The following is a 20825-nucleotide window of genomic DNA, read 5'->3' on the forward strand; positions in this document are numbered from 1 at the left end:
CCTGGGCTCCAGCACTAGGGGGCAACCCGGTCCTCGAGCTGTCGCAGACCCCGGCCGCATGAGTCCCGAGGAGCGCCCAAGGTGGTGGCTGGGACCTGACCCCATCCTGCCCCACAGCTGGGACCCCCCTGCTCTGGTGCTCCCGCCATGCTGCCCACCTGCCAGAGGTCCTGTGTCACTGTCCCAGTTCAGCTCTGACCACCTGTTTGGGGGTGGGGGAGTCCTGGCAGGCAAGGAGGAATGAGAAGCAGGTTCTTGGAGGCTGGGTCCCCCCTCACGACAGGGGTGTGGGCACCTGCAGCCTGGCCGCAGCTCCCCCTGCAAGCCAGACTGCTTCCTCTTCCAATCTGCAGCGTGCCCGGGGGTGGCCTGTGGGCTGAAGGCGCAGAGCCCCGACGTGCAAACCTCGCACTGAGAGCAGAGCAGCCCCTGGCTCTCGGCTTGGGGCAAGCCTGGTGCCTGGGAGCTGCAGGTGGGGAGGGCGGGAAGGGGGACGAGGCGTGTTCTGTGGGCTGTGTGGGGTCCTGGGAGGAGGCCGTGCTGCTCCTGGCTGTTGGCGTCAGCTGCACGTGGCGGCCTGGTCAGCTGCCTGGGGCGCTGGTGCATCCACAGCGGCTTTGGGTTTTGCTGATACAGGGCTTTGCCTTTGACTTTTTCTTAGATAATTGCGACAGACAAGGAAGGAAATGAGATCAAGATCGCTGGGAAGGCGGGGGCTCCCATACCTTGTTGGAAAGGGGAAGTGGTGTGTCAGCGCCGGGAGGGCCCATGCGTCCAGACCGCCTCTAGCCTGTCACCTTGCTCGGGCTGCTCAAAGTCTGCAAGCCCCTCCTGCCTTTTTTTTTATGCGATTTGCTTTGGGGGAAATGCCGGTCTGCTAAACTTTGACCTCTGGCCAGCACACGCTCACACCTGATGTGCCGTCACCCCAGGGAGCGTGTCCAGAGCACGGCTTGGGCGCCTCGCACCGTGGAGATTCAGCTTTAGGAGGTCAGGGAGCCCAGGTGACAGGGACCCACCAGAGAAGCCAGGGTGCGCGGCAGCTGCCTTCCCGCAGGGCAGGAAGAGGCTCGGGGTGCTGTGTGAGCAGCTTTCTGTTCCCTTGGAAGTGAGGGCGCATCCGCACCTGAACACCCCCTGCGACCACCCACAGCCGCGCCCAAGCCCCTGGCGGCCACTGGGCCAGCAGGCCTGAGGGCGACCCTGTGCCTCCTCACCTGCATGGGGCAGGGCGCAGGCTTGCAAGGAGGGGCCGGGCTTAGTCTGTCCGCCACCCCGTCAGTTCATTCTATCCTCCCCCCACCCCGTGCTGGACGCCAGGCGCCGATCAGGAGTCCCCAGGGGCCCAGGAGGGACGCAGTGAACCCTGAGAGCGAGCCCCACCCCGTGGGCCCCAAGCCCCGCCCCTCCCGGCGTCGGAGGGGCCGGTAAGCTGATAAGCTCTGGGCCGGGGGCTCGTCTCGGGGCGGGGCACCGAGGCGGGACCTAGTCCCCAGCACAGAGCCGCCTCCCGCCAGCACAGCGTCCCTGGAACCTGGATCCCACACACGGCGCTCAGGTCCTGTCCCGGCCCCGGATCCCCGCCGTGTGCCCGGAGCACGCCCCCGTCCTGGCCCCGGATCCCCGCGCTCCCCCCGGTCCCGGCCCCGGATCCCCACCGTGAGCCCGGAGCACGCTCACGTCCCAGCTCTGGAACCCCGCGCTCCTCCCGGTCCCGGCCGTGGATCCCGACCGTGAGCCCGGAGCGCTCACGTCCCGGCCCCGGATCCACGCGCTCCCCCCGGTCTCGGCCCCGGATCCCCACTGTGCGCCCGGAGCGCGCCCGCGCCTGGGCCATGCGCCGCCTGGGGCTCCAGCTGCTCGCGCTGTGTCTGCAAGGTGAGTGCGGGCGAGGGGCCGGTGTCCTGGGCGCGGGCAGGTCCCCTGGCCTCCGGCACCCAGCTCTGGGTCAGCGGCGGGTGGGGCGCGCAGCAGGGAGCCGTCACCGGCAGGGCCCAAGGTGGCAGACGGAACTTCAAAGGGGAACTGGGGAGAAGCCGCCTGGGGCATTTCTCCAGCGCTGGTCAGGTGGCGACTCCTCTCCCCCGGAACCTTGGGGTGACTGCCCCCTCCGCCCAGAGCCCCCAGCCTGGGGAGCAGTGACCTGAAGCTGGGGGCAGGCAGGAGAGGGAGGGAGAGGGGTGGTCTAGCCACGTGGGGACCCTCCTCGGTCCCGCGGCCGCTGCTGCCGGGAGCTTTCTGGGCTGGCTTCCGTGGCTCCCAGCTCCAGGCTGGAGGGGGCCCATTCTCCCGGGGTGGGCGGTGATGGTGGGAGACACTCCGGTTAACACCCTAAGAGAGACCAAGTAGAGTCTTGAGTCTCGCAGAGTGACTTGTGGAGGAAGCTCCAGCTCCGGTCCTCCCCCCACTCCCAGGCCCGTTTGTGGTGGGGTCCCCAGGAGCCCTGGATCCAGGCAGGCCCAGGGGCTCCTCAGGTGGGTGCAGTTACAGGGTACGCTGGGACGGGCAGGATGGCCAGACCTACCCCCGGGCCCCAGGAGGGTCAGCCTGAGGCCTGGGGGAGGAGCCGTCCGCGGCAGCCCGCTGGGCCCCACCTGGGGCAGGGGAGCCAGGTCTCCCGGGACGCCCCAGGAGGCCCGCTGAGCCCCTTCTCTCCTGCAGTGGCCGCCCCCAGGCCCCCCCTGCCCCATGTGGAGCAGTACGAGGTGGTGTGGCCCCGACGTCTGCCAGCGCCCCGAGCCCGCCGAGCCCTGCCCTCCCACCTGGTAGGTCTCCCCAGGATGCTGGCCTGGGGGCTCTGTCCTGGGTCCTCGGAGCCTGTGGTGCCGCTAAGCTCCCAGCCCCAGCCAGCGGTGAGGCGCCTCTGCCCCTCTCCCTCCACCCCCAGGCCTCCCCTCCCTGCATCCTGCCTCACCCTGCCCTCGGGAGGGGTTGGGCCCAGTTTCACTCTCTGGCTAGATTAGTCAAATTCCTCCTGTAGGGCCAGAGGGAATGGCTCACCCTGCCTGTGGGTGCTGACACACCTCGGGCTGGGATTCCCCAAGCCAGGTGGCCTGGGGCATTCCTGAAACCCACGTGGGTGTGGGTGCGTGAGGGACAGCACCGTCCTGACCTCAGCGTCTGGGGAAAGCTTTCTACTGCCCTGGGCCCTCGCCCCATCCTGTCCCAAGAGGTCACTGCCCTGGGGTGCTCCATCAGGCGCCTGCCCCCATCTCCTCTGCTACCTTGGATCAGGGCTGCCAGGGGGCGCCGTCTCCCCCTCCCCCTGCTCCCGGGGGTACGGGATCCTCGTGGTTACTTGTGTGCCCAGATGGGGAGACTGAGGTAGAGCTCCAGCCTGCCTGGCCCCAGCTTCCTAATACTAGCCCAACGCTGAACGCCCCCAGGGTTCCATGAGGGGCTTTCAGATCTCAGGGGGCAGGCCCCTCACGCTGGACCCCTCTCTGTGCCCTGGCTCAGGACCTGTACCCAGAGAGTGTGAGCTACGTCCTTGGGGCCCAAGAGCACACCTTCACCCTGCACTTGCGGAAGAACAGGTGAGTGGAGGGGTCGCAGCACCCCAGGCTGGTCCCACCCCTGCCCCCCAGCATCCTCACGTCCTAGGCATGTGGCTCCCTGGCCCGGCCTCTCCTCCATGCCCGCGGCAGCTTCTGGGGGAGACAGGGGGGCCCAAGGCATCACAGTGGCTCTTTTTTCCAGGGACCTGGTGGGCTCGGGCTACACTGAGACCTACAGGGCTGCCAACGGCTCCCAGGTGGTGGAGCAGGTACAAAGGCAGGTATGAGCCCCGGGGCCGCCCTCCGGGAGGCGGGCAGAGGGGGACCCAGCTGTGCCCGCTCACACCCCCTCACGCCCCCTCCCTCCCGCAAGGATCACTGCTTCTACCAGGGCCACGTGGAGGGCCAGCAGGACTCTGCCGCCAGCCTCAGCACCTGTGCGGGCCTCAGGTGGGTGCCGCACACCGGGGGAGGCCTGGCGCCCCCACCGCTCTAGAGAAGCTGGGGGGGTCAGGAGGGAGGAGGGCCCGGCTGGGCATGGCGACCTTCCTGCCGCTGGCGTCACCATCGCTGGCACCTGGCACCAGTCGCTGGCGTCACAGGTCCCAGGCTGCAGGCTCCCTGGGCCGGATGCCCCTCCCCACCCTGCCGTGTGCCCCTCACCGACCCTCCCAGCGTGGGGGGAGCCCCCAGAGGAGCCCCCTGCCCTTGGGGCGGGCACACATGCTGACTCAGCCCCTGGCTCCCCTCTGCCCTCAGGGGCTTCTTCCGGGCTGGCTCCACCGTGCACCTCATCGAGCCGCTGGAGGGGGGCGGTGAAGAGGTGCAGCACGCGCTGTACCGAGCGGAGCACCTGCTGCAGAAGGCCGGGACCTGCGGGGTCAGCAACAGCAGCCTGGAGAAGGCCTTGGGGCCTCGGGTGTCAGCGGCCTTCCGGCCCCGGGTGAGGGCAGGCCTGGGCCCGCTTCCCCACCCCTGGGCACTGGGACCCCGCATCCCGACTGCCCCTGTGCCCGGCTCAGGGGGCTTCTACCTGCCGTCCCCAGTCCCACGGCCTGGGCGTCTCCGTGTGGTCCCTGTGGCCGATGGGCCTGGCTTCGCCGGCGGCTACAGAAGTCGCTCGTGAGCCCGTGCTGGAGCCTCTGGGTGGGCACCCCCAGTCCTGAGCAGGGTGCCCGCCACAGGACCCGAGCACAGGTCACTGTGTGAAAACCCGGCCCGGGCCAGGGGGACTGTGGCTGGGGCCGCTGACCAGTTTCTTGTGTCCCCAGAACTGGCCACTGGCCCGAGACACCCGCTACGTGGAGCTGTATGTGGTGGTGGACAGCACAGAGGTAGTGGGGGGCGGGGGGGGGGGGTAGGCCATGGGGGCCAGGCCGTGGGGGGCAGGCCGTGGAGGGTGGGGGGGCAGGCCATGGGACACCGGCCCCTGAGGGTCCCCCGCCCTGCAGTTCCAGAAGCTGGGGAGCAGGGCCGCTGTGCGCAGCCGGGTGCTGGAGGTCGTGAACCACGTGGACAAGGTGGGCGCTGCTTCCCCCCCCCCCCCGAGGGACGGGGCGGAGGGGGGTGTGGCAGGGGCTCCGCTGTCCCTGAGCCTGACCGCGCGCTCTCCTGCCCTCCCAGCTCTACCAGGAGCTCGATTTCCGGGTCTTCCTGGTGGGCCTGCAGATCTGGAACCATCGGGACGAGATTCATGTGAGCTCCAACCCCGACACCACCCTGGAGAACTTCCTCCGGTGGCGGGTGGAGAACCTGGTGGGGCGGCACCAGCACGACAACGCACAGCTCATCACGTACGTGGGCGGGGGGGGGGGCACGGGGAGGTGCCTGGGCGCAGAGCGGAGGGCGCCCCCATCCCCGGCTCGGCAGTGGGGGGGCGGGGGCGGGGCGGGGCGTGGCCGGCAGTGGGCGGGGCGCCGGGCGGGGCGGGGGCGGGGCAAGGCCGGCAGTGGGCGGGGCATGGCCGGCAGTGGGCGGGGGCGGGGCAAGGCCGGCAGTGGGCGGGGCGTGGAGCAAGGCCGGCAGTGGGCGGGACGCCGGGCGGGGCGGGGGCGGGGCAAGGCCGGCAGTGGGCGGGGCATGGCCGGCAGTGGGCGGGGCGCCGGGCGGGGGCGGGGCGTGGAGCAAGGCCGGCAGTGGGCGGGGCGGGGGCGGCAGTGGGCGGGGCGCCGGGCGGGGCGCCGGGCGGGGGCGGGGCAAGGTCGGCAGTGGGCGGGGCGCCGGGCGTGGGCGGGGCGTGGGCGGGGCAAGGCCGGCAGTGGGCGGGGCGTGCTGGGTGCTCGGTGCCAGGCGCAGAGCCCAGACCCTAACCCAGGGAGGGAGGCAGTTTTCGGGGCGTCCACATTGGGGCACTGCTGTTTCAGGGGGGTCGACTTCACCGGGACCACCGTGGGACTGGCCAAGGTGTCGGCCATGTGCTCCCGGGACTCTGGGGCTGTGAACCAGGTGCGGAGGGGGTCTGGGCGAGGAGGGTCAGCGCACCTGCCTCCCCTGGAGGACGCGCTGATGCTTTAGGAGGTGTTGGGGGGCAGTGCCCAGCCCGGGTGGGGGCGGGCGGCGGGCGGGACGCATCAGCTCCCGCCGCCTCTCCCTTAGGACCACAGCCTAGGGAACCCCGTCGGCGTGGCGTCCACCATGGCCCACGAGATGGGCCACAACCTGGGCATGGACCACGACGACAACATTCAAGGCTGCTACTGCCCGGTGCCCCAGGAGGGCGGCGGCTGTGTCATGGCGGCCAGCATCGGGTGAGGCCAGGGGCTGTGCGCAGGGCGGGCTGCCTGGGCGCCCCCACCACCCCCTGACAGGCACCACCCTGCACCCCCAGCACCGAGTTCCCTAAGATGTTCAGCCACTGCAGCCGCACGGACCTGGAGGTTTTCATGGAGAAGCCACGGACGGCCTGCCTGGCCAACGCCCCGGACCCCGACCGGCTGGTGGGCGACCCCGTGTGTGGGAACCGGTTTCTGGAGCGTGGGGAGCAGTGCGACTGCGGCCCGCCCCAGGTACAGGACGAGGGCGCCCGCCCATCCGCGTGCTCTGACCCCCGTAACCAGCCGCGGGGGCCTCTGGAGGGCGGTCCCGGGTCAGCCCGGAGCCCACTCCCATCTCTGCGGGGCCCTGCCCCACTCCCCAGGCCTGTCAGAACCCCTGCTGCAACGCCACCACCTGCCGGCTGGCTGCGGGGGCCGAGTGTGCGCAGGGCGCCTGCTGCCGTGAGTGCAGGGTGAGTGCGGCGCCCCCGGCCACGGGGTGAGGGGGCCGAGGACATGGCCCACAGCAGGGCAAGCGTGGGTCTGTGGGGGCCTGCGTTCCCCACGTGAGCTTTGCTCCGCTGCGCAGGTGACCCCTGCCGGTGAGCTGTGCCGCCCCACAAAGGATGCGTGTGACCTTGAGGAGTACTGTGATGGCCAGCAGCCAGCGTGCCCGGAGGACGTCTTCCAGGAGAATGGCACGCCCTGCCCAGGAGGCTACTGCTACAACGGGGTCTGTCCCTCGCTGACCCAGAGGTGCCAGGACTTGTGGGGGACAGGTGAGGCCTGTGCGCTCCGGCCGTGGACCCGCAGGCCTGCAGGGGGCTGCGCGTCCCAAGCTGGGGGACTGACCTCCTGGCCCCCACAGGCTCCCGGGTTGCCATAGAGACATGCTACGCCTACAGACTCTCTCCAGGCTGCAAGGGCAGTTCCCTTCCTGACTTCAGCAGGTAAGTGCTCATCTGTGGCTGGCTCCCCTGGGTCCAGGGCCACAGGCTGTCCCTGTGTGTGGGGCTGCCCAAGAGGCTGCCCTGAATCGGGGGGAGCAGGGGCTCTCCAGGAGGTCCACCTGCCCCCAGAACCCCCAGGCCTGAGCATCTGCCCTCGTGGGAGGGAGGGTTGCATCCCTGGGGCTGGGCCTGGGGCAGGGATGCCCCTCAGCAGACCCTATAGCCTGTCCCAGGGCTCTGGGCCCCGTTTTGTGTAGCCCTCCGGGTCCTCCAAAGGGGGGGTCCACATGCCCCAGGCAGCAGACCCAGCAGGGCTGGTGGCATGGCATGCTTCTCTCCACAGAGTCAACAAGTGTGGCATCCTTTACTGTGAGGGAGGACAGAAGCCTCTGGAACGGAGTTCCTGCGCCATGACCTTCCCCACAGGCACCTGCCAGGCTCTCGTCCTGGAGGGAGGTGCTCAGTATGAGCCAGTGCCTGAGGGCACCCGGTGCGGCGAGGACAGGGTGAGGACAGGGCATCGGCTGGCTGTGACCCAGACGTGGGCCTGGACGTGTCCTATGAGGCGGTCAGGCTGCTGGACCTCCAGGTCCTAGATGCACGTTCCTCGTGGGCGAGCCCCTGGTCCAAGGGCCGTGCACACAGATTCCTCTATGTTCCCAGTAGAGACTCAGTAGGGGCGGGGGGGTGGGGGGCTCCGGAAACCCCGCCCTTAGTTCCCGGGGCTTGAAGACCCTTCTGCCCTGCATTCCACACCCCTGGGCATGGCGGAGGCCAGGCCTCTGGCCCCGGGCACGGCGGTGGGCTGGCTGGCCAGCAGACGGAGCGGGGACCGGGCGGCCCTGGAGGCGGTGGCCATGGTCGGCTTCAGCTGCCGGTGGAGGTGGGTCTGGAACGTCTGCCTAAGGAGCCCCCTGCTGCCCCCCAGATTTGCTGGAAAGGACTCTGCCAGCAGCTGCAAGTTTACAGATCCAGGAACTGCTCCGCCCAGTGCAACAACCATGGGGTACGTGAGCCGGGGGAGGTCCCGCCCCCCGCCCCCTGGGGCTGAAGGAGACTGGTGGGCCGGGCTGGAGGCGAGCCCAGGCTTGGCAGGGGCAGAGCCAGCGCCCTGGGGGCGTGCGAGAAGCCCAGCTGGGCCTGCTGGCTGGAACTGGGGGGACTGGGCGTCCCCGGTGAGCACGGAGGCCCAGGGCAGTGGTGCCGGTGGACACATGGGCACAGGCTGCGCAGGCTTGAAACAATCTGGAACATGGACTAGCGCGATCAGCTCTTGATAACCAATAACTCGTGAGGTGATGCGGGGACAGTCGGCCCCTGAGAGCTCGGAACGGCAGGGGCTGGGGTGTGCCCTGCGGGCCTTACGTGCTCGCCTTGCCGTCAGCACCTTTGACGTAGCCCTTGGTTATGGCAGCCCCACGGGGGAGCCGGGTCTGTGCTCCATCGGCGGGGCCACAGCAGAGCCCCTCTCTGGCCTGGGGCCTGGCCTGCTGGGCCCTGGGCGGTGCAGCGGATGGGGTGTGGAGGTCCAGGGGGTAGGGGTGCCCCTCAGCAGACCCTACGGCCTGTCCCAGGGCCCCACCGGTCAGGCCGGGCCCTGACCCCCACTCACCCCCAGGTGTGCAACCACAAGGACGAGTGCCACTGCCACCCGGGCTGGGCGCCACCCTACTGCACAGAGCTGCTGCCGCAAAGGCACACAGGTGGGCCCGGCCGCCCTGGGGCCTTCATGCCTACACAGCCTGATGGGGTCCTCCCTCAGAGCACCGGGCAGGGTGGAGGACACCCTGTGCCCCCAGGCCCCTCGGGGCACTGCTAAGGATTTGGGTTTGCAGTCCTCGACTCGGGGCTCTCTGACACCTGGCCTCCCACACCGCACAGGGTCCAGGGACCTTCTGGTGGGCGTGCTGATGTTCGTGCTGCTGCTGGCTCTGGCGCTCCTGGTGGCCATGCTCCTCTACCGGAAGGGCTGGATCCCCAGCTGTAGGAGGTGAGTCGGCTGCGGGTTGCAAAATACCATCACGTGCAAGGAGCACTTCCCGTGCCCACACGGTTGGGAAATGCCCTGCTGCTGCGGGAGGATGAAGAGAGGCAGCCTCGGGGCCTCTGCCTCTCACTGAGCGGGGCGGGGCGCAGGTGACAAGCGCTGGTGACAGGCGCTGGTGACAGGCAGAGGTGGTGAACCCAGACAGAGCTCCTCCGTCCACACCCGAGTCGGTGCCAGAACACCTGGGAAGATGGGGGCTCTGCAGGAGCGGCTCTCCACCGCGCACGGTGGGCCGCCGCCTCGGAGCTGCCTCGGGACCTTGCCCCATCTTGCTGGTTGAGGGACACACATGGGAGCCCCTGAGTCCCTGGCCCAGAGCCCCAGGCCAGGACACACTGACCAGCTGTGCTTTCTCCCCAGGAGTGCAGCGCCCACAACTGCCAAGGGGCTGTCCAACCCTCTGTTCCACGAGGGGCAAGGCGTGCCGGCCAAGGGTGGGGCTCCGGGCCCCACCATCCACCCCTGCCAGCCTGCCAGGCCCATGGCCTCCGCGGCGACCCCTAAGCAGCCACACTTCGCTGTAAGCACAGCATCCCCGCTCCCTGGGCCATCCCTGGGCCATCCCGCCAGCAGCTTAGGGCTGCCCCAGGGAGGCAGAAGCAGGCTTTGGGGTGGACTGTCTGAGAACTCACAGGAGCCAGGGACAGGACGGGAGCTTGAACCTGGTCCGGAGGCTCTCGGCCTCTGCGGGGTCAGTCGGGAGGTGTTAAGACCCAGACGCCCTCTGTTGCTGCCCAGCACCTGAGCCCCCTCCACAAGGCTGAGGGAGGGTGTGTGGGGGTCGCACCTGGGCTGGGCCCTGCTGGGCAGTGGGGCGGGGCAGTGCATTGCACGCACTTTATTCTTCCTGGGAGGGAGGGAACCTTGAGTCCCGAGCTGGGGGCGCTGCTCCCTGTGAGACCCAGGCTCTTTCCCCTGCTCCCCGCAGCCTTCAGCCACCTTGGGCAGCCCTGCCTTCACGGTTCCTGTGTACACCCGGCCGCCCCCACAGCAGGTGAGCCGCAGGGGGCCCGGCAGCCAGGCCATCGGGGGTTCCCAGTGGGTCTGAGGTGGGGAGTGCAGGGGCTGGGGGCTGGATGTGTTGAGCCGGGGACCCCAGGGCAGCAGCTGCCCCATCGGCTGGGCTGGTCGATGGTGCTAAAGAAACCCGGGTGCCCAGGGGGCCTGACTGCTCTCCTCCCTCCCACTAGCCCAGGCCTGCTCCTCCTGCCGCACCCCTCCCTGAGCTGAAGCCCAAGCAGGTGAGAAGCCTCGGCCACTTGGGAGACTCCCCCCACCCCTGCGCCTGGGCCCCTCTATGGCTGTGGGGCCCCTCCAGACCCTGCTGTGTGTGCGGCTCCTCCATCATGAAGTCCTCTGCTTCCCTTTGGGCCTGATTTCTAGAGATGCTTTGAGAGATGCTCAGCAGATGACTCCTTCCTCTGTGACCTCCAGGGTCTGCCTGTGTCTGGAGGCCCTAAACTCATTTTAGACGTACTGAAAAGCTGCAAAAATAGGGTTAGGAGGGACTTTGACAGGACAAATGGGGACCACGGGGCAGAAAGGGGTCTGGCCAATGAGTGGTGGTGGCAGTCAAGGCTACAAGGGAGCTGTGCACACCGAGGGCCTTCCCTGGGGCAGGGGTGGGGTGGCCAGTGCCCAGGAGTGGGCCTTCCCTGGCCCCCCCCCCCCCCAAAGCCTGAAATACAAACATGCAAAGTTCAGTAGTTAATTCCTGGCTCTTGAACTTCCAAAGACCCACATTCTGGCCATTTAAGAGCTTTTCTTGGGAAACACTGGAGTGGGGCAGTGAGGTAGGTCGGGGGATAGGCCCCTGAATGGGGTTCGGTTCTGTCCCTGGCGCAGCCAGGGGCTGGGGAGTGTGTTGGGGGCACCTTGTTGAGAAGCCTGCGGGGTGGCCAGGAGCAGAGCCTGTTCCAGACGCGGGTTGGCTTGAGACGGTGTCTGAGTGTCGTGGTCTGTCCTCCAGGTTGTGAAGACGACCTTACCACCCCCGGTGCCCCCCGTCAAGCCCGGGGCTGGAGCTGCCAACCCTGGTGCCTCGCAGGTAAGGCTCTCCCAGGGCGCTGGGTCTCCCGGGCTGACTGGGGGGTACCGGGGGTGGTAAGGTCGTCTTACCAGTGAGTGGGGGACACTCACCGTCCGCCAGCTTTAACATGGCCTCGCTGGGGACATGGGTGACACCTGTTGCTGAGCCGTGACCCACATTTCCAGAGGCTTTAAAGTGGCTCCTGGGAGCACATGCATGTTAGCATCACCGGCTCTCTCCTCCTCCCAGGGCGGGGGTCCTCCCAAGGTTGCTCTGAAGCCCCGGGTGCAGAGGAGGTGATGGGCCTGAGCCGGAGCTGCTGCGTCTGCTGAAGGGGCCTCGCCCGGCCTGGGCCCCCGCCCCGTCCCTGGGCAGGTCAGCCCGGAGAGGTGCTAACGGAAGAGCCGGGGCGGGACCGGCCGCGTCTCTGCTGCACCCCTACCCGGGACCCCGGCCGCGCCCCTGCTGCACCCCTACTCGGGACCCGGCCCTCCCTCCAGGGGCACCTGCGGCCAGGCTGAAACTGCATTGAAAAATATTTTCTGATTAAGTTATTGATCAAGTTCTAAGTAATGGGAGATTGTCATTAAATCGATGGAAGAGTGTGATGGAAGAGTGTGCTACACGGCGCGGAGCTCGAGCTCGTCAACTCGCTCCTTCCCGCCCGGGCTCGAGCAGGGCCCCTCCCCCGCCCGGAGGCGGCGGCCCCGGGGCCCGAGGGAACGGCTGGCGGTCCCGCCCCTTCCGGGCGCCGTCTCCCGGCAACGGCCCCAACAGCCCGGCCCGTCGCCCCGCCCCTTCCGGCTCCCGGGGCTCTGCGGGCGCCGTCTCCCGGCAACGGCCCCAACAGCCCGGCCCGTCGCCCCGCCCCTTCCGGCTCCCGGGGCTCTGCGGGCGCCGTCTCCCGGCAACGGCCCCAACAGCCCGGCCCGTCGCCCCGCCCCTTCCGGCTCCCAGGGCTCTGCGGGCGCCGTCTCCCGGCAACGGCCCCAACAGCCCGGCGCGTTCCATGCCGGGCTCCTCCAGGCCGAGCGCGCAGTCCCCGCCGCCGCCGCCGCCGCCCGGCGCCCTCCGCGCCCTCCGCGGCCTCCGCGGCCTCCGCGCCCGGCTGGACGGGCTCCCGCTCACCGCCCGCAGCACCACCGGGCCCGGGACCTCAGCGACGGCGGCGAGGGCGCTCGCTCCCGGCCGCAGGGGGCGCCCGGCGGTCAGACCCGGCGGCCCGGCTCGCGGCCTCCCTGCGGTGGCGCAGCCCGGGCTCCCCCGCAGCCGCTCCTCCCCCGGGGCACCCACGCCGCGCTGGGTCTCCGGCCCCCTCTGCCCAGGGGTCGCGGGCGCTGCCCCGGGTGGAAGCGGGGTGGATGCCAGGCTCCGCGCCGCGCTGAGCTCGCACCCCTGCCGCTGCGGTGATGCTCGCGGCCCGTTGACCTGCACAAGCACGTCCGCCTGCAGCACAGACCTGGAGCGTCCTCGAGGCAGGGCGCCCCCTCCCTGGCCCGCTGGCCCTGCAGCCTCCCGGCTCCCTGCAGCGGCCAGGGCGCTAGTCCCAGTCCAGCCCGAGCTGACCACGGCGCTCACCCGCCGGCCCAGCCGTCGTTCTGGGGCACAGAGGCCGGGCAGTGAGCGGGCCCTTCCGCTGGGAGGACCGGCCTAAGAGCCTAAGCAGCGGCCCTGGCGGGCAAGGACGGGGACCCTGAGGAAGTGACAGCAGGATGACGTGCGCGGGACCCAGGACTGCATCGGGGCTGCAGTGGGGAGCAGGGTCAGGGCCCCTGCGTTCCTCAGGCTGTCCCGGGGGGCTCTGGGGCCCGGGCCTGCGGGGACGGGCCTGCGGGCCTACGACCTCTGACCCTGCTGCATTGGTCATGCTGGGATGTGGCTCCCTGCCGCGACGGGAGGTGGGCTGAAGCCCTGGGCTGCAGACGGCAGCGCAGCCCCAGCCCTTGGCCCTTCCCGGGCCTGACCCGCCCGCCCCAGGGCCGTGCAGACTCTGTGCCGAACATCCACTGCCAGGCTGGGCCGGGCCGGGCTGTCTCCCGTCCCGTTTGTCCCCCCACCCGAGGCTGTGACTAGAAACGCAGGCAGGTGTGTTGGCAGCAGGAGTGATGGGCCGGTGCCCGCCCCTTGCTGGCCGCCCCTCACTGTGCACCCTTTAAAATCCTCGCAGGGCCCGGGACCCCACGGTGCCAGTGCCGACAGGCCGTGGGCAGACCTCACCACCTCCGCGCTTGCCGGTAGTACCCAGGTGCCTGGAGGGACAGGGTCCGAGGGGTGAGGCCCTCGCACCACTCACTTCTCTTGGGGGTTTGGGGCAGACGCACCATTGCCCCCTCTCAGCCCGGGGCATTGTCTGGGCCTGTGCTTCCCGCAGGGGACGTTGTGCTGAGGCGGGGCGGGGGGCGCGGGGCGGCCGTCCTCGTGGGCTGCTGACTCTCGGAAGCAGGCTGAGCACGTGCTGCGGCCCCCGCGCACCCCTGCCGTCCAGCGTCCGGCACCCATGAACCGAGCAGAGCCAAGCAGAACCTGCCCGAGCCCCCGGCCGCGGCCCGGAACACAGGGCGAGGGGGAGCGCCCACCCCTCCCGTGACCACCCCTTCCTCTGTGTCCTGCGCCCCGACTCCCTTCCCACTGCCCAGAACCCCCTGCTGCACGGTCACCCGTCACCCGTGGGTCTCACGCCACTGTCGGCCTGGGCTGAGGCTGCGCACAGGTGTCGGGGCGCTCCCGGGGTGCCGGCGCCCCTCAGACCCGCGTGCTCTCAGGTTCTGCACGTGAAGGTGGCCGGGCTGGAGCGCCTGGGAGAGCTGGGGGCCCTGTGACCCGCTGCCCACCGCCCCCAGCGCCCCCAGCGCCCCCAGGGCCCCTGCACCCAGCAGGCTCAGGGTGGGCCTCTGCGGCACGGGGTGCTCAGGGGCGGCGCGAGGGCCCCCAGCCCCTTGCCCCCCAGCTCCCCCGCCCCATCGGCAAGTGAAGACGTGGGCCTTGTTCCCTCCAGCCCCGAGCTGTGCTGCCGTCATTGCGGCCGCGCAGTTCCTCTCTGGGGGGTGTTGCATCACGCAGGTGGTTGGCGGAGCCGCAACATCCTGCGGCAGCCACACTGGCCTCCTGTGGAGGGTTCTGCAGAGGCGCTCTGGGGTGCGCCTGTGGGCTCGCCCCAGGTTCCCCAGGGAGGGGGCATGTGAAGAGTGGGAAGTGCCCTCGATGAGTGGCTCCAGGCGACCCCCCAAGACGGCCTGGTGCTGCTCTGGGGTCCCCTGGCCTGCGGGATGGCAGGGGGCTGCACCCTCCTGCTGGGAGCACCCCTACCCCGGCTCCCACTGCCCCCGCCCCACCTCCTGCGGCCTGAGCCTGGCCCTGCGCGGCTCAGGAAGCTGCGTCAGAGCCACAAGCCACCTCAGCAGCTCTGAGTCAGACTGTCCAGGCCCCGCAGCCACCGAGGCCCGCGTCGGGGCTTGCAGCTGGGTGCAGCAGGGCCCGAGGTTTGGGTCTCCCCAGCCGGGAGGCACGTGGAGACTCGGGTCCGGTGGCATCTGGGCGGCACCCGGGCACCGCGGTGGATGGAGGGGGGCTCAGAGGTCTACACAGCCTGCCCCTGCAGGACGGGGAGCTGCCAGGCGGTGGGGGGCCCGGCTCCTGCTCCGGAGTCCACACCCCACTAGCCCTGAACATCTGGGCTACAGGTGGCGCTTGCTTGTTCCGGGACATCAGCGTCAAGAGCCACAAAATCTGCCTGGACACCGGGTCACCAGAGCCCACGGCGGCCTCTTGGTGGCTGCGGGACAGGTGGGAAGTGGCTGAGCCCGGATGTGCAGGGGCCGGTACAGCTGGGGACCCGCCTGCCTGCTCCTGCCCGGGGCTCACTGGCAGAGGTGGCCCTTGGGGCTGCGTCCTGGGGTAGAGGCAGGACGGCGCTGGCCCCACAGCCTGGAGCGGTCCTGAGCATCTGGGGCCGGGTGGGAGGGGCACGTCCAGCCAGCCCTGGACCCCAGACCTGGTGGGCGGGTGGCCGGGCACTGGGTTCTGGGTCCTCGGCGGTGACTCCGCGGGACGGGGGGGGGCAGCTGCAGCCCCTGCAGGCTGTGTTGTGTCCTGGGCCACTGCAGAAGCCCTTCCCCAGCAAACACCCCCAAACTGAGACCCCAACGGGGGCTCCCTCTGGCCCCACAGCACCCACGACCTTGGTGCCGTCTAGGGTGCCTCACAGGGGACTCCAGGTAGGAGGTGTGGGTCTGCAGCCCCTCGGGGCCTCCCCGGTGTGCCTGCATCTCGGGGTGCCCCAGGTTGCGGAGCCAGGGTTCCCTCAGGGCCTGGACAAAGCTGATGACAGCAGGGCACCAGGGCGCTGTGGGCTCCACCACCCAGTCCTGTTTCCAGGGGCACCTAGGGCCACCTCAAGGTCAGGCCCAAGAGGCTTCTGGACCCTCCCCTGGGGAGGTGGGACCCCAGCACCGTGCCACAAACTCCCTCTGGGGGGCCTCATGCAGGTTCTGCGGGGGGGGGGGCCACCTGGCCTGGGCGCTCAGGCCTCCGCAGCGCAGGGTGGGCTGGGGCTCGACAGCGGGGCTGCTTGGGGCTGCGGGCTGGGCTGGGTCACAGCCCCCCAGGTGCACGGAGTGGCCACCTCCCGGGTGAGTGACCGGCCGCGTCGGGAGGAGGGGACCTTAGGACCAAGGACCCCCGCCACCGCCCCCCGCAGCTGCTCTCCAGTTCGAATCAGCTGTGTGTGGGTGGACGGAGGGCAAGCGCCAGAGCCCGATGCTGCCCGCGGGCCCGCAACCAGCCCCTGCACCAGCGCAGACCCCGGAGCAGACCCCAGAGCCGCTGCCCGAGGTTCCCGGGGCTGCAAGAGGGTGGGGGGGGAGGGGGCGGGAGGGGGGCAGGGGGCAGAGCTCGGCGCCCTGCAGTCTTGTTTTTAAGCTTTTAAGGGGAAGGCGAAGGTGGCGCGGGCTGCAGACCTGCACGGTGACCCCACCCCCTGCCCAGGAGAGCCCAGCACCCCGGCCTCTGTGCAGGGGCAGACCCGCTCCCCCCCACCCCCCCACTCCTGGGGCGGCCCGGGTCTACCCACTTCCTCATTTGTAAAATGAGGAACTAAGGATCCCACTGCCCCTCCCGTCCCCGGGGCTGGCCCAACCCCCACCACGTGGACTCCCCTTCCTGACCCGGGAGATGGGCCACACCCAGCGAGGTGTGTGGGGCTGCAACACGCGGTGCCCAGCTGGGCCGGGGCCTGGGGGCGCTGCTGCGGGGGGGTGTCCCCGTGGGCAGACGCCCGACCGCAGGGCCTGCCCCCCCCATGCCCGCCCGCTGCCTCAGGTGCATAGGTTTTCATGAATTTTTTGTGTTTGTTTTTTTTGGTTTTCATGAATTTTGAAACAACGGATCCGACTGTCGTCCCCTTGCACCCCCGTTTCCAGCCCCATGTGTGCGTGCGCGTGTGCAGGAGGCTGGGGAGCCCCGGCCCGACTGCTGGGACACGCAGCAGCTCCTGGTGGCCTGCGGTGCCGCGGGCAGTGGTGGGGAAGCAAGGGGCAGGGCCCTGTCCCTGCTGGTCCCAGTCCTGGTCCTGGCGAGCGGGACGACGGGGGGCGGGGGGGGGCAGCGTCCCCACCTTGGTGACACAGGCCCTCCGGCGGCAGAGGGAACCGCAGGCGGCGTGGGGGGGCCGGGGAAGGGAGTGACGGGCGGTGGAGAGCGGTGGCCAGGGCAGCCCCGCGGGGTGGACACAGGAGGTTGGTGGCCCCGGCCCTGGGGCAGCAGGTGCAGAGAGCCCGGGGTCCGAGGCCTGCGGGCTGGCGGGTCACGGCTTGGGGATCCTTTGCTCTGAGAAAGGTGGGAGCCGCTGGTGGGTGCTGGGCAAGCGAGCGGCTCACCGTTGTGTCACGATCCTCGTGACCCCGACCCCCAGTGGACGAGGCCCGGACGAGGCAGTGGACGCCTGAGGAGCCTGCGGCTCTGGCTGTGCTTTGGAGGCGGAGGGAGCAGGATGGCACAGGCGTCCTCGGCGTCGCTGATGAGACGTGTCCAGAATGCCAGCAAACGGGAAGGATGCCTGCATCCCAGGGGGCGCGCCACCCCAGGGCCCGGGGTCACCTGGGGGTCGGGGTAGTGCCTGGGCTGGGGGGGGATTCTGGGCGGGGAGTGCGGTTGCATGGCCGCTGGTTCAGAGCTCAGCACGTGTCTTTGCGGCGTCCCCTACATCGGCCCCCCTGCACCCAGACCCCCTGCACCCGCACCCCCTGTACCCGCGCCCCCTGCACCTGTGCCCCCTGCACCTGTGCCCCCTGCACCCAGACCCCCTGCACCCGCGCCCCCTGCACCTGTGCCCCCTGCACCCGGACCCCCTGTACCCGCGCCCCCTGCACCCGGACCCCCTGCCCCTGTGCCCCCTGCACCTGGACCCCCTGCACCTGCACCCCCTGCACCAGGCCCCCCTGCACCCATGCCCCCTGCACCCGGACCCCCTGCACTGGCCCTCCCTGCACCAGCCCCCCCTGCACCGGGCCCCCTTGCACCCGCCCCCCCCCCCCCCCCCCCCGCGTCTATAAGGGAGCCCCGCGGCGCGTGGGTGCGGAGACACGCCCTGCTGATCGGAACCGCGTTGCTGAGAAGGCCCGTTTCTGCAGAACTCACTTCGGAAACAACGTATGAAATTAGGTCAAAGCTTGAAATAAGTCGGAGCGCACGGAGCAGAGGCGAGGACTGCGTGGCCGCGCGGCCCGGGCGCAGGGAGCCAGCGTGAGGACCCGGCTCCTTGGGGCCCGTCCCCATCCGTGTTGCTGTTTCCATAGCTGTTGTTCTGTGACTGGGGAAACCACAGCAACTAAGGGTTCTTCCTGGTGCTCGGGAGCTGAGACCCCTCCCGGGACCAGGGGGCGCAGGAAAGCTCAAAACTGGACAAAGCCTGGACCCACGGCCCCGGCCCACGGCCCCCCCCGCCGGGAAGCAGCCTCGGGCCAGGAGGCGGCTGATGGGCGTCCTCAGGGTGGCCCTGTCCCCGGAGAGGGGGGACCCCACATCCAGACCCTTCGGGCCCTCCACGCCCTCCCCCTGTTCTCAGAGGGGCTTGGCCTCCCCCCACGCGGTGAAATAAACGGATACCTCCCCCACCCCTGCCCCTGCCCCCGTCCCTCGGGCCGGCCCAGCTGCCGTCCAGGCAGAGGTCAAGGGGGCGGGCGGGGGACCGCGGGTCCGAGGAGGGGCTGCAGGGCCGGGCTAGAGGCCGCGGCACCCTGGATGTCCTCGTGGTGGCCGTCACCCGCATCGGGATCGCCCCCCAGGCTCCTGGCCCTGGTTGGCACAGGGCCAGCTTGCCCGCCCTGCCCCGCGTGGAGCCGTGTCGAGCTGCCGACTGGCGGGTGCTGAGCCCCCTCGGGGCTCCCGGGGGAGCACCCACCCTCCAGGCTGGGCCCCAGGAGAGACCAGCAGGGCTGAGGGTGGAGGGTCAGCTGGTCCCTCCTGAAGACGCGCACCATGTCTGCCCCCCTCTCGCAGGGCCGCCGCCCCGGCCCCGCCCCGGCCGACCCTCCCTTACCCGCTGCCCAGTGTCCCTGGGGGCCCAGCCGCGGGCACCTGCCTGGTCACCCCTCCAGCGCCTGGGGACAGAGGGCAGGGGCTCTGCTCACTTGCATTCCCAGGCTCGGAGGCCTCGCCGTCCCTCCCCATCAGGGTCCCAGAGCACCCCCGACCCCGTGCACGCCCACCCACACGTGAGCGCACACTCAGTTCCCCGGGGCGCCCTCCTTTGCTCCCACCAGCCGTCGGGACTGGTCCTCTTCCCCGTGACCCAGAGCCGCGGGGAGCAGCCCCTTCCCCAGATTCAGCGGCCTCTGGGCCTTCCCGGCTCGGTCCCAGGCAGGGGGCCCTGGGGACACGGCGCCCGCAGCCTCCCCGAGCCAGCCAGCCAGTTTCTCTGTGGACAGAGTGGGGAGGGGGCCCCCGAGGGTCCCCGGAGCCCGGGCCCTGGATGCTGGGCTCGGCTTGCTGTCGGGGCCTCGGTTCCCCTCAGCACAGGGCCCCAGGACCGGGGCTCCCAGAGCTGCCGAGGGGCCTGCGGTTGGGGGGCCGGGGGCCGAGGGCGTGTCTCCGTGGGCGAGCTGGCCAAGGACCCGAGGGACACGAAGGGACCACGAGTGAACGGCAGTGGCCGTCGTCAGAGCCCCGTCCCAGCGTGAAAGCCCCCGAGCCCGGGGCAGTGGGGACCTGGCTCAGCCTGGCTCCAGGCCGGGGTGCGGGGGGCCCAGCCGGGGCAGGCGGGCGGGAGCGCGAGGGGTGCTGGGGCACACACACAGGGCTGCCCGGTCAGCACTTCCTCGTGGGTGCGGGTCCCGGAAAGGCCAAGGGTGCCTGGGAAGGGCCTGTGCGCAGTGGCCTTGGACGGCAGAGGGGGGTTCCCACGGCCGCCGTGCTCGGGCCGCCCGAGAAGTGGAAGAAAATATCAAGAAGCCGGATTATCTCCCCCAGAGGGAGTCACAGCCTTGAAACCCTGACGCAGGGAGGCCCAGGGAGGCCGAGGCAGGGCCCCCCCAGCCAGCCTTAACCCTTTGCCGCCCCTCCCGTGGGCCCGGGCATCCTCCTTCAGAGCCTCTGGGCACAGGCCGCAGGTGGCCGCAGGTGGCCGCAGGTGGCCGCAGGTGGCCCCAGGGACCCAGGAGCCTCCGCTGAGGTCAGGCTGGCCGCTCCGTCCCCCTGCCCAGGGCGCCCGGGCCCAGGTGGTCCCAGCAGCACCCGCCCAGCCCAGGGCCGAGGATGCAGACCCAGCCTGGTTCCCGGGGAGTCCCCGCCACAGACACCTTGGGGAGCAAGTCGGAACCCAAGGCCCCAGCTCACTCCAGGCAGATGAAGGATTAACAGTTGCTGCTCCCCAGCCCTCGGCGGAAGGGCGCCCTTGTTCTAGTGGGGGGCTCGCTCCCCTGGGTGGGCTCCTGCGGGCCAGATTTCCACACCCAGACGCAGCCTTTACCTTCATGCCCCAGGGGGCTTGGCCATTCTCGGGCAACTGAGGCCAGGAGTGTCGCCCTGGGGAGCTGGGCCCCTGTGGAGGGAGGGGCTGCTGACCCCGCCTGGCCCAGGCTGCAGGGCGCCCGTGGGGAGCAGTGGGGAGCTGCAGGGCATCCAAGAAAGTGTGGGGCAGGCTGGGGTGCAGGGCAGGCTGGGGGGCCTGGGCAGACTGGGGTGCAGGGGGGGCCAGGCAGGCTGGGGTGCAGGGCAAGCTGGGGGGCCTGGGCAGACTGGAGTACAGGGGGGCTAGGCAGGCTGGGAGGCCTGGGCACACTGGGGTGCAGGGGGGGCTAGGCAGGTTGGGGTGCAGGGCAGGCTGGGTGCAGGCTGGGGTGCAGGTTGGGGTACAGGGCAGGTTGGGGGGCCTGGGAAGACTGGGGTACAGGCAGGTTGGGGTGCAGGCTAGGGTGCAGGGCAGGCTGGGGTGCAGGGCAGGCTGAGGGGCCTGGGCAGACTGGGGTGCTGGGGGGCTAGGCAGGCTGGGGTGCAGGGCACACTGGGTGCAGGCTGCGGTGCAGGCTGGGGTACAGGCCGGGTTGGGGGTCTGCA

General features: G+C 70.4%; 1 protein-coding gene and 1 long non-coding RNA gene across 2 annotated transcripts; one reads left to right on the forward strand and one right to left on the reverse strand.

The window, feature by feature from the left end:
* The first annotated feature begins 46 nt into the window (after positions 1-46).
* ADAM8 (ADAM metallopeptidase domain 8) lies at positions 47-11884 on the forward strand. The gene is made up of 25 exons (XM_072804771.1): positions 47-472; positions 662-1878; positions 2662-2765; positions 3460-3536; positions 3700-3778; positions 3871-3947; positions 4257-4440; positions 4769-4831; positions 4949-5017; positions 5121-5290; positions 5861-5942; positions 6093-6244; positions 6325-6502; positions 6634-6723; positions 6840-7029; positions 7119-7200; positions 7544-7706; positions 8129-8206; positions 8819-8903; positions 9082-9190; positions 9608-9767; positions 10176-10241; positions 10438-10488; positions 11217-11294; positions 11526-11884. Exons 2-25 carry the CDS (start codon positions 1836-1838, stop codon positions 11574-11576), a joined length of 2481 nt encoding a protein of 826 aa, XP_072660872.1. The 5' UTR covers positions 47-472; positions 662-1835; the 3' UTR covers positions 11577-11884.
* A 5934-nt stretch (positions 11885-17818) lies between these two features.
* LOC140620509 (uncharacterized) lies at positions 17819-20424 on the reverse strand. The gene is made up of 3 exons (XR_012020265.1): positions 20239-20424; positions 18811-18871; positions 17819-18081 (listed from the first exon to the last, which is right to left on the reverse strand). It is a non-coding gene; the product is annotated as an uncharacterized lncRNA (long non-coding RNA).
* Positions 20425-20825: the final 401 nt, after the last annotated feature.

This window comes from Canis lupus, chromosome 29 (assembly GCF_048164855.1).
Source record: "Canis lupus baileyi chromosome 29, mCanLup2.hap1, whole genome shotgun sequence".
NCBI lineage: Eukaryota > Metazoa > Chordata > Mammalia > Carnivora > Canidae > Canis > Canis lupus.

Coding starts and splice junctions, on each gene's coding strand:
- ADAM8 (XM_072804771.1), top strand. CDS start 1,836: ATGCGCCGCCTGGGGCTCCAGCTGCTCGCGCTGTGTCTGCAAG. Junction 5,943..6,092: donor ACTCTGGGGCTGTGAACCAG/GTGCGGAGGGGG, acceptor CCTCTCCCTTAG/GACCACAGCCTAGGGAACCC. Junction 10,489..11,216: donor CTGAGCTGAAGCCCAAGCAG/GTGAGAAGCCTC, acceptor TCTGTCCTCCAG/GTTGTGAAGACGACCTTACC.